A 12203-nucleotide genomic window follows, 5' to 3' on the forward strand; every position below is an offset into this window, starting at 1 on the left:
TATATATTTTATATACCCTGTGTGATTCCTAGTGTTTTTTTACTATGTTACCCGAACAAATATTCTGCTTCGCATTTGCCTTGTATCCAGAATCGAGGCCCCCATGAAGCAGAATTGCTGCAATGTACAGCCTAAGAAGCAACTTCTCACCACCACATTTAAGCAGCAAGAAACGAGCCCTTGGTTACTTACATCATTGGCATTTGTACCGCCGCTGTATAAACCGAATGTCGAAAACGAGCATGCCATGTACTTCCAAGCTTGGCGTAGACTTGAACTGACTTACAGTCCTCGGCTGGTTTGTAATTTTGAAGTTTTACATAGTAATGCATAGTACGGTTTTTGAAAATCTGGAAAGGAAAGCATGGATAGCGCAATAGGACTTATAGGTTACTACAGCACACGTGTGTACCCAGGAAAAGAAATTCTGTGTGAGGAAGTTATTTGACGCATAAAAGTAGTTTTAGATGCACGCTGTCTTTATTAAAATGCATATGTGATAAGTAACTAAGATGACTACTTCTATTTTGTACTTACCAATAGTCACCCTACACTACCTTATTGAAAATGAGTGCATTTGGTGATATTTATTATGGCACGTTTTGCAAATAACTAGGAGAACCTATCGTACAAAACGAACGCATATATGTAGTATTTATTTCTTATTTGTCGCAGTACAACGCGGACAGTAGACAGGGAGACCTTCATGAACCGCAGGACAACTTGTTCAAATACAAAACAGCCCAGAGACACGTCTTCTTCGTACTCGCCGAATCCCACTGACCCACTAGATGAAATCCGTTAATGTTAGTCTTCGTTGTCGTCGGCATAGAACAATAGACGCGGCACTATATTTGCGCATGATGCAGCCGCGTTTGCGGCCACAGAAGGAGCGATCAAATGTACACATATAATTATATATATATATATATATATATATTTGTATATCTTGCCATAACTGTAAACTGATGCAACACACCTGTACTACATGGATACAAAACAATAAAATAATCAACTAATAACGTTATTCGTACAGAAAAATTGGTCCTGTGCCAACGAATATATACCGCACTGTAATATTGTCTAAAGAACAGTGGTTCGCAAAAAGAAAGTGTACTCGAAGGCGTTTGTGTGCACAGAAAGGCTTGGAATTAATCTCATGGAGATCACTTGTCCTATAAGCCTACCAGGTGATAAGTGTTTTGTGTTCGGTTAAAATGGGCAAAGAAATGACATGCGCCTACCTAATGCGTAGCATATTATAGTCAGTCATTCCAAAACTATGATGTGAGGCGAGAAAATACCATGTGCGATAGAGGGCTAGAATTCACAGGTTGAAGACATTGTGTACGCTTTTAAAAGCTGCCATCCGGAGTACAGTGGCAAACGAACCATTGTCAACAATAACAATAGGCGGTCTAGCACAAAACATTGTACGAGTGTTCCTGCTTTCGCCGTTCCCCATACGCCAGATACAGAAAGGAGGCGTGAAGCCTAGGCCAGAATTAGCTAAGCCTGCGCTAAAAGGGGATAGGAAGAAGTATGAGACGCCCCGAAAAACACGCAACCAGTGAAGATTGGAGGTGGCTGAAGGCGACCCAAAGCGACAGTACGCGCCACCCGTGCATTAATTACGCATTGACTCGCACTGTTAGCGCTGCGCTTCCTATGACTCACGGCAATAGCGCGTTCGCTATTCCCCCGAGCATCGCAAAAAGAAATTAAGCGTAATCTCCCAAAACATGAATTTTTGAAGCTAAGCGTAGCATTATATGGCGGATGGCATGGTGCGGAATGTACTTGTTTGGCAATGTAAATATGAGTATCTCTCTACTCGTACCTTCACTCAAGTAAATAAATAATCCACACACCAGTATAGGAAAAGAAAACCACTCATAAATGACCACAATATTAGCAAGCATGCAATTACCACAGTCGATGTTTACAAATATTTAGGTGCCATGTTTTCATCTGAGTGGTCATGAATGGCACATGTTAATGATATAGCAGGCAAAGCTGGTAGGGCGTTGAACTTTGTTCTGCGAGACCTTAAAAAGGTCGCGCGTCTTAGATACCAGGCAGTGCGTCTACCCATGATACCGTATGTCCAATATTAGAGTATGCCGGCGCTCTATGGGATCTATCGGATACCACTTTGATGTGAGTGAGTGAGTGAATAAACTTTTATTTGGTCCAGCAAAGCGCGATAAAACGCGCACCTGGCTAATCCCACGACGGGACTGACAGATCTACTCTGCCGGCCCGATCGCGGGCGCGCTGGACGGCCAGGATTTGATCCTCAAAGACGGGACTTCGCAGGAGAGCGTCCCACTCTTCCTTGGTGAACTTCGGGCCCAGCGACCCGCACTCCCAGAGCATATGAGGCAACGTAGCTACCTCACCACAGGCCACGCAAGAACAATTCGGATAAATCTCGGGACATATGCTATTAAGGGACGCCGGATTTGGGTATGAGTTCGTTTGCAGAAGTCTTAGTGTGACCGCCTGCGGCCTGCTTAACTTGGAGTGAGGCGGGGGGAAAACCCTTCTCTCTAAGTAGAAGAATTTAGTGATTTCGTTGTGTGTGAGAGGAGCGCCTCGGTGTCCGGGGAGAGAGTCGCCCGACCCGAGGGCAGCGCGGTCGGTAAAGCCACGCGCAGCCTCGTGGGCAGACTCGTTGAGGTTCAGAGGAACCCCCTCAATCGCCCCGACGTGTGCAGGGAACCAAAGAATCGAGTGCATGGAGGTGTTGCCGTGTTTGGCGCCTTTCAGAACTTGAACTACCTGCCGGGCTACCCGGCCTTTCTGGAATGCCCTGATGGCGGCATTTGAATCGCTATACACCCTTTCTCTCCGACCATCTTGCATGGCGAGTGCAATGGCCACTTGCTCGGCCACCTCTGAGTTCGTCGTCCGGACGGAAGCACAGTTGATAACTTTGCCCAGCGTGTCAACGACGGAAACCGCAAAAGCCTTGCCGTCTCGGTGTGCAGCTGCGTCCACGAAGCTTGCTGCGATTTTTCCCTGCTTACTTGCTTTAGCATATTCAATGCTCTTGCCTTCCGACGACCTGCGTTGTGAACGGGATGAACGCTGCGGGGCAAAGGGGCGACCACCATGTTCTCCCTATTTCTCTGTGGATTTGGGTGTCTTCAGCCAAGTTCTTGGTTGGTGCGAGTCTGATCTCCTCGAGGATACGCCTGCCGGCCGGCGTGGTGAACAGCCGAGTTAGCTGGGCCCGTTCCTGAGCCTCGGCTATCTCCTCCATGGTGTTGTGTATGCCGAGCCGAAGGAGGTCTTCTGTATGCGTTCTGACGGGCAACCCAAGGGCTCTCTTGAAGAATTTTCTAATGAGGGCATGAAGCTTTTCCCGCTCGGCTATGAGCCAGTTGTGCATGGCCACCGTGTAGGTGAAGTGACACAGCATAAAGGCGTTGATGAGCCGAAGCAGGTTGTCCTCCTTGAGGCCACTATGTCTGTTCGTGACCCTTCGGACAAGGCGAAAAGCATTGTCGGGTTTCGCAATTATCTTGCGTAACGCAGTGCCGTTGCCACCGCGTGATTCTATAAACATACCCAGGACTCTGATAGTGTCGACCCTGGGTATCAGGTCACCGCTCCGAGTGAACAGGTGAATGTCACTTTCCGAGACTGGTTTCCAGCACTTGGGTCTGCGCCCTTTTTCTTTTCTATAAAGGAGAAGCTCAGATTTGGTCGGGGAGCATCTGAGTCCGGTGCGTAGCAGGTACTGCTCCGTGACGTCTACCTCCTCTTGCAAGGCGCTTTCCACTTGCCCTTCGCTACCTCCGGTGCACCAGATGGTGATGTCGTCTGCGTAGATGGTGTGTTTGACACCTTCAACTTGGGCCAGATTCCTCGAGAGGCCAATCAAGCAGCAGGAGAAATGACGGAGCCTTGCGGCGTGCCCCATGGGCCTAGGAGCACCTCGTCGGAGACAAAGTCGCCGATCCGCAGCTTCGCTTTCCTCCCCGTCAGGAAATAACGGATGTAGTTATATAGTCTGGGGCCCAGCTCGAGATCTGCCACGCAGGCCAGAATGTATTCGTGGAGAGCGTTGTCAAACGCTTTCTCGAGGTCGAGTCCGAGCAGGGCCCCGGTTTCTCTGGTACTGCCGTCGATGAGTTGATGTTTGACCATCTTCATGGCGTCCTGCGACGAGAGGCCGCCACGAAAGCCAATCATGTTGTGAGTATAGATGTTGTTCTCTTCGAGATATCTGTTTAGTCTGTTGAGGACGGCATGCTCCGCCACTTTCCCAACGCAGGAGGTGAGAGAGATCAGTCGGAGGTTGTCCACGTTCGGAGCCTTGCCGGGTTCTGGGATCTGGACGACGTTGGCGGTCTTCCATTGCTGTGTGACGCTGCCGTTTTTCCACGTCTCGTTGATCTTCTCGTTGAGGTATGCGATCCAAGCATGGTCAACGTTCCGCAGCATCTTGTTGGTGATTCTGTCGGCACTTGGCACACACTTCCCCTTGAGCGCGAAAATGGCTTGCCTAATTTCCCCCACGGTAAAGTCTTCGTCCAATTCCGGACGGCTTGGGCCGAGGTAGTCAGGAAACCGGTCTTCCTCGTTTCCACGCTTTATGGGAAGGTATTTCTCAATGAGCTTGGCAACCAGCTCGTCCCCGGAACAGGATGTGGTAGCTTCGTGAAGGGCTCTGGCGAGCGTGTGTCTCTGACTGGATCTGGTGGCGCCCTCGTCGAGGAGGTGTTTAAGCATGCCGCAGGACTTGCCGTTACGCATCTGCCCGTCGATCGAGTCACAGACCTCGTCCCATTGCTGCTTGCCGAGGGTCCGACAGTGATCTTCGATGACCTTGTTAAGCTCGCAAATCTTTTTCCTCAATATTCGGTTAAACCTTTGTCCCTTCCATCTTAGAAGCAGCGCCTGCTTGCCCTCGATCAGATGGGCCAGCCTACTGTCCATCTTTTCTACCTCCAGGTCGCTGACGATCTTCTTAGTGGATGACTCGGCGTCACTCTTGATTCACTCGCACCAATCTTCCAGGTCTTTGGGGACGGGTGCACTGTCGTTGCCGCGGAGCTTGCGAAAAAGTTCCCAGGTCGTGACAGTGAATTCTCTGGATTTACTTCGGGTGACTTCGAAGCGGGTCTCGAGCACATAATGGTCGCTACCAAAATTTATTGCGGTGTTGCTCCACTGGGCTCCCTCGACGTTCTTCATGAACGCCAGATCGGGGGTGGTGTCCCGGCTCACCGAGTTGCCGATTCGGGTGGGGAACCCCTTGTCCGTAATGAGCGTCAGGTCCATTTCGTTGGCGTTCTGCCACAGACCCCGGCCCTTGCTCGTGTCGTAGACGTACCCCCACACGCCGTACGGTGCGTTGAAATCTCCGACGACGACCAAGGGATGGGTGCCGGCCAGGTCGGCGGACTTCTTGAGTATCGTTTTGAACTGCTGTTGCGAGTGCCTAGGATTGCTGTAGATGTTGAGAATAAACACGCTGTTTCTTCGCTGGTTGCGTTGTCTCGTGTTGAGCAGAACCTCCGCCATGACGTATTCGACCTTGCAACTCGCCAGCCTCAGGTCGTGAGACAAGTGCGTAAGCCTCCTGTCAATTAACGTGCACACTCCCCGACCTTCGGCCTGCACGGAGACGGCACGATAACCAGAGAGGGATGCGGCAGAGACGAGGGTTTCCTGTAATGCTATTACTTGTGGTTTGTTAGGTAGCGATCTTATATATTGCTGTAAAGGAGCCCTCTTATTGGAGTACTCCCTGCAGGTCCACTGCCAAATTTTGAACTCCTCTTTGGAACTATCCATGATTAGATAAATTGTCCGGGGTACCCGCTGTAAGCACAGGTGCACGCAAGATGTTCCCCCCACTCTGACGTGCCGATGTGCTCGTAGCCCTGATCTGAGACCCCGACGCGTTCGGAACAACAACTTGCGTCGGAGTTACGGACGTATTACGTATTACGTATTAGAATGTAATGAAAACAGAGTGGCCGGGTTTGTACTGGGCAGGTATAGAGCGGAGATTGTTATCATAACGAAACCAGAATTCAGTAGGGAATGGCTGCCTTTGCGCGAAGAAAACTAACGACCCCCCCCCCCCCACCCCCCCTAGAGCTATTTTTTTCAAATATTCTACAATAGGGTTGGAATTATCACGAAACTTAGCCAAAGAAATCACTTTATATTTCCAAGTGCATAAATCATACCCCGGACATACGTGGAAAACGGCCCAGGACGTGCGCGTTGGCTACTCACATTTTTCGAAAGTGCATAACTGAATAGAGCAAGCTGGCTGAAAGCAAGTACGTCGCCCAAATGAAGCGTTGTTCTACAGTGCAGCTCTTAGGCTCCCGTTGCAGCAGCGAGCATCAGCATAGCCGAGCGAACGAGCACAGCCAACGATGAAAGGGCTAAGGTGGAGCGCAGTGGGAGATGAAAGACGCTAGGAGGAAAAAAGAATATAATGGCGCAGCGGAACCACGAGGCGGAAAGCGGAAGAAGAGGTTATGACGAAAGCGCGAGAAGAAAAGCCTAGTGCAGCGACGATGGCTTCCGCATGGCACCAGAGTACAGTGCACGTCATCTGGGAGGTCTTACTGCCGCGGTTGGTCGGAATCGCGTCCATTCCTCATCCACGCGCTGCCTCTCGCGATCTCCAAACTAGAGAGGCAGTCACGCTACACTTCGCTCCGTTTGCAACGTGCCGCACGAGATAGATTGTCCCCGCCATCCAATATATCGCGAAATAAAAATACACCTATAGAGCTAAGCCTAAACTTCGCATTAGGGACTATAGTAAACATCGCTGAATTTAAATCTCTGCTGTAACCCCCCCCCGCCCCCCCTGCCCCGATCCATTGCTTTAACGCCCAAGAGCAATACGGGGTAACTCTTGAGTAAAGAAGCGCCCCTCCCCACGTCCACCACACATCATCACCTGGCACAACAATTCAGCACGACGCCGTCCGCCGTATCATGCTGGGCATATCATGGGCAGATCCAGTTCTTGGAGGTTCCCCGTAATCTTTTTCATGGTGGGTAGACGAAATCTTCCACTACTCGTTCACACATGTGACGCGTACACCGATGGCGCCGTGACGTGACAGATTTATTTAGAGTCACCTACAAAATAACATTTGCGTTGATGGGAAGAGATGAGGTACGAGGATAAATTTGATATCAATAAGGGACGGAGGCAGGGGGCCCTTTATCCCCACTGCTGTTTATGCTATACATGGTAAGTATGGAAAGGGCGCTAGAAGGAAGTAATATCGTGTTTAATCTCTCATAAAAACACGCGGGTACAGTACTAGAGCAGCAGCTTCCCGGTTTGTGTTACGTAAACGACATTGTGTTGTTAGCTAACCAGCAAAATGATACGCAACGTATGGCTAATATCTGGCGAGAGGATGGCGAGAATTTAGGACTGAAATTTTGCTTGATAAAATTAGGTGCAAATGGAATTCATTATGGACAGGCAAGGGCAGTGTCAATAGAAGGCCAGGAAATACCTTCGGTAAAAAAAATATAGGTACCTAGATATGGGCAAACGAATTAAAAAATATAAGGAATGAGGAAATAAAAACAGCGAAAGGGAACCGAAATCCGGCTATAATGAAGCAGCGAGGGCTATGGGGATACAATAGGTACGAGGAGCTCCGGGGATTGTGAAAATGTGCAATGGATCCATTATTCACATATGGAAATAGGGTCGTCTGCTTGAAATCAGGGGTACAATCAGGACGCCGGGGCAACCGAAGGTCCGCGGGACGCCTTCCATTGGGCGTTCAGAGGAAGACTACAAATAAAGCTATGCAAGGTGGTATGGGCTGGACAAGTTTCGAAGCGATCAAAGCTCAGAGAAAAAAATTGTGTTATAAAGAACGAATGAGAAAGATAGCAGAAAGTAAATGGGTTGGGAAAGTGTTCAGATATTTGTACAAGAAAAAACACAATTGAAGAAAGAAAGGTAATAAGAGGCTTACGAGCAAATATAAGACCGGTATTGTGAGCAACATGGAAACAAACACGGTTAAGTAGAAATTCAGAGAAGATGAGATAATCCCATGGGTGGCGGCAATGGACTAGAAATGACTAATGCTTAAGAGGAAAAAACGAAATCAGAATAGAAATCAAATGTGATAACAAAGGGAAGCTTATTACTTTTCGAAGCAAGAGGAGGATGCTTAGACCACGCACTTAGAACGCGAGATACAAGGAAAAAGAAGCATCTGCTTCTTGCGATAAAGCTAAGGAAACGATGGAGAAGGGGCACTCTAACGTTAAGCCACTCCAAACTTTTCTATTCCAATTCTGCGATCAGCCCACCATGATTGCCCAAGAACGTTTCAGGCCACTCGCCCTTCGCCTTTTTCTCACGCACACGTAAATGCCGAAAAAACGCCACCTGATAAGACGTGCGCACACTGATTATGTATGATTATGCCAAACAACGAAAAATATTCTTTTCTGAATGGAGGACCTTTTCGCCGTAATACTTTGCCATTGATCAAACGTTTTCAGACTGCGCCCACTTCGCATGTCTGTCACGCGACGTCACAAAAGCTCCAAAACCTACTGCGTCAAAGTGACGTGTCGCGTTAAATACGCATTAATATGCCGAACAAAACTAAACTTTTTATCTGAATAGCCAGAAGCGGGGCCCTATAACGTAAACCTATTCCAATAAGTTTTTTTTTCCAATCTCCTGAGGTCAAATTTGCGTAACCGCTGACGCCAGCAAGGGGCGGTGATCCGCAGCGTTGCCTGAACAGACCAATCGAACGCTCTCTTAGTTCATAGGAGGTCGCTTTTCTATTCTTTCAAAATGAATACCGTTGCTTATATTAGCAGTTTTTCGTTTGTAATTGGTATCAGGAGGCAAGGAAAAGCTCAGTTGGAGAGGGTTTCGATAGGGCCGAGCCAGAGTGCCGAAAATAGATAACCGGAGGTTGACAATACTGCTGAAACGGATCCTCAGCAAAGAGGAGTTGCCGAAAGTGCTCGAAAACGTTATACGGCCAGGCAAAAGTTTTATTGCAAACAAACAAACCCATGCTATCCAGCAGGTGCGAGTAACGAGTGCATGAGCGATCGGCGGCCGCTATCTTTTATTCCTTTTGGAACGAGGAGCCGGCAGCTCTTCAGAAAAAATATGCAGTTTTCTTCGGCATATTAATGCATCTCTAATGCGTATGCGTAACTTTGATGCGGTGAGTTTTCACGGTATTGTAACGTCGCGTGACAGGCAGCTGAAGTGAGATCAGTCCGAAAACTTTTGACCCATAGCAGAGAGCTAATGGCGAGAAGGCGTGGAATCAGAAATACCTATTTTTCTTTTGTTCGGTCCAATCATGCATAATCTGTGTGTGCCTGTCGTAGCAGATGAGAACGAGTAGAAGGTGGCTGCTCGTCGATTAATCTGGCACTAGCTACTCCGAGCGGCCGCGTAGCATGCATTTATTTGCGTATAATAAACATTTTTCTGTGGCAGTATAACGTTATCGAGCCCTTTCTGCATGTATACAACATCACTTTGCTAACTCTACTTCGTCGAGGATTTGTTCTGGCGGCATTTGCAACGTTCCGTTTCACGCCACCGTGATTTTCACCAACCACTGGAAGCTAAGTAAGGGGAAGCGATTTAATCGTGGACGCCGGCACCACCCTTTTCATCCGGTTATCTACTTTCACTCTGTTGGCTCGGTCCTATCGAACCCCTCTGCCGTAGATCATCCTCCTCGCCTCTTTTCGGCCAATACTAAATGAAAATCTGCTCAATGTAGGCAATGCTATTCGCTTTGCATGAAAAAAAAAGTTGCGTCCTATAAACGAGTAGAGCGTTTGTTTGGACTTTTCAAGCAACGCTGCGGGTTACCGCCCTATGCTTGCGTCCAGATTAGAATAGTTTTGTTCCAGATGGAGCAGATTGGAATTGTTTTGTGGTATAGAGCCGCACGTTTTATTAGAATGTGACGATATCTGCTCAAAAGTCGATTTAGGGAGCTCTGGCATCCTTCAAGCCCTCGGGTTCAGCGAGAGCAGGGGAAAAGCAAACTTGCATGCAATAGTGATTAGTAAGAGGCGATTGGAAGATTTCTCGAAGATAATTAGGCAAACGGCAAAACTACTGAAGCGTACAAAAACAATGCTCTCATTAGGCGTTTAGAAAGTTTGGTGTTGGAAATTCTTCGTGAGTTTTTCTTTGCTTTTTTTTTCACAACCAGAATCAACATCAGCATTTATTGTTAGAAGTTGGGTCTGAGTACAAGTATTTAGTATGTAGAGGGATATCCCATATTCAAAGACTGTCCCGTAACCTGCTGTACAAGAACATTTATGATAGTTGACATCTCAAAGCAACAGTAGGATGTCATACATATAATAAGGTAATATACGAGCAGAAGGTAATGAACGGTAACAGAGCAAATTCCAGAATTGATTACAAATAATAACAAGGTTTAGCTTATCTCATGCTAGCAAGAAGAATTGTATGGGAAGAAAATACCAGTATTTTAATTACGAGAACAATAACAAAAAAGAAAGGAAAAAAGGAAAAAGAAGGACAGAAAACCCTTCAGCAAATTTTCTCATTACTATGTCTATAATAAATAAATTTTAGTTTCCTTTTGAATTGGTGTAAAATCTTGAGTTTTTCATTATGAGAGGTAGAGCGCTCCATACTGATATACAAGTGGATATCATAGTTTGTTTACCGTAGTGAGTGCAGATCCTTGGTAAAACATCATTGTTATTCAACGCGAATTTGGTGGTAGCATGAATTGCCAGGTTAGATGGTGAGAATGTGATCGATGGTACCTCATTATGCACAAATCTGTAGAAAAAACTGCCTAGGTTCTATTTAGTGAACCCAGAAATAGTAAACTTGTTATTCTTGTGTAGCAAGGAAGTCGCGTTAGAAACGCGGAAACTACAAGTAATTATTCTCATGGCTACGTTCTGAACGGTCCGAACCCTATTGAAAAAATATGTATGAGAATTTCACGAGAACTTCTGTACGCTATTATTGCTCCGTAGACTCGACGACGTCGTACATCACATGTGTACGAGTGGACATCGTCAATGAACGAGATCGTTCTCGTGTGGGTATATTAAACGAGATTATTCTCGCATAGCTGTGCTTGACGAGATAGTTCTCGCACGGCGATGCGAAACGATATCGTTCTCGTTTGTGTATGCTACATGAAAATGTTCTCATTCAGCTATGCAAAATGACACCATTCTTGTTTAGCTGCATTCTACAAGTGTTCGCATTTGTGTTGAATGAGTTCTTTTGTTCATGCAATATTTTTGGTGAAGTTCCACACAGTAACACATTCTGCCAACATTGCAGCGATTAATTTCGATCACGTGAGTCGGCCGATGTGCCAGCTCAGAGACAAAGAGGACACTTTTTAGGGCCCACAATTAACACAAACCATCTTTATTTTGTATTCCAAAGCATCGTGGCCAGGTGCTTGTTCAGGTCCTTCAGCCTCCTTGCCTCCGTATCCACAGCGTTCGGCGTTTTTGAAACAGTGCTCGTGTGCATCTGCACAAAAATGTAAACAAAGCAGCCGGCCCTGTTAGATTACAACAAGCCATTGGAACTGACATGCACAATAGGTAGCTCCACTGCATAACTGATTTGGCTGGTTCTTGCATGATATTGTGTGTAAAGCGTGAACATCTCACAGAGAAACAGGAAAAAGAGAACACGGAGGCTCATGAGTTTTCTACCTACGTAAATTGATATTTCAAGATTAACCACAGCAGTTGAAAGCAAGTGCTCGTCCTCGCATTGTCTTGTTCTCGTCTCTGTTAAATGTTCGTGTTTCACAAAGAATAGAAATGGCTGCAGAATTGCAATACAAGACCACTGAAATAGTCTAATACTTTTCCACAAGTATTTTACATTAAATGAACAAGTATAACCAGCACAATGCGTTGGCGGGCTAGTTGGTGCGAATCCATGAATACTTTGTTTAGCGCGAAACGACACACACAAGAAAGACGACAGGACAAGGCGCTACTCTGAACTGACAGCATTTTATTGCGTCACTCCTTTATAGACCGCTCAAACCAAAGGAACATGCGCAGTGAGCACCATGCGGTGGAGCCACCAACAACATCCGATCCAAAGAGCGCACTCATGCGACAGAATCCAAAAAACCAAATTCAGCGCTGTACAAAGTTAA

At 46.9% G+C, this 12203-nt stretch overlaps 1 protein-coding gene across 1 annotated transcript; it reads right to left on the reverse strand.

Moving 5' to 3' along the window:
• Positions 1 to 3888: 3888 nt before the first annotated feature.
• Positions 3889 to 4455, reverse strand: LOC139054386 (uncharacterized). Its single transcript, XM_070531311.1, has 2 exons — positions 4282 to 4455; positions 3889 to 4170 (listed from the first exon to the last, which is right to left on the reverse strand). The coding sequence occupies exons 1-2, from the start codon at positions 4453 to 4455 to the stop codon at positions 3889 to 3891; spliced, it is 456 nt and encodes a 151-aa protein (XP_070387412.1).
• Between the last annotated feature and the right edge of the window lie 7748 nt (positions 4456 to 12203).

This window comes from Dermacentor albipictus, chromosome 1 (assembly GCF_038994185.2).
Source record: "Dermacentor albipictus isolate Rhodes 1998 colony chromosome 1, USDA_Dalb.pri_finalv2, whole genome shotgun sequence".
Taxonomy (NCBI): Eukaryota; Metazoa; Arthropoda; class Arachnida; order Ixodida; family Ixodidae; genus Dermacentor; species Dermacentor albipictus.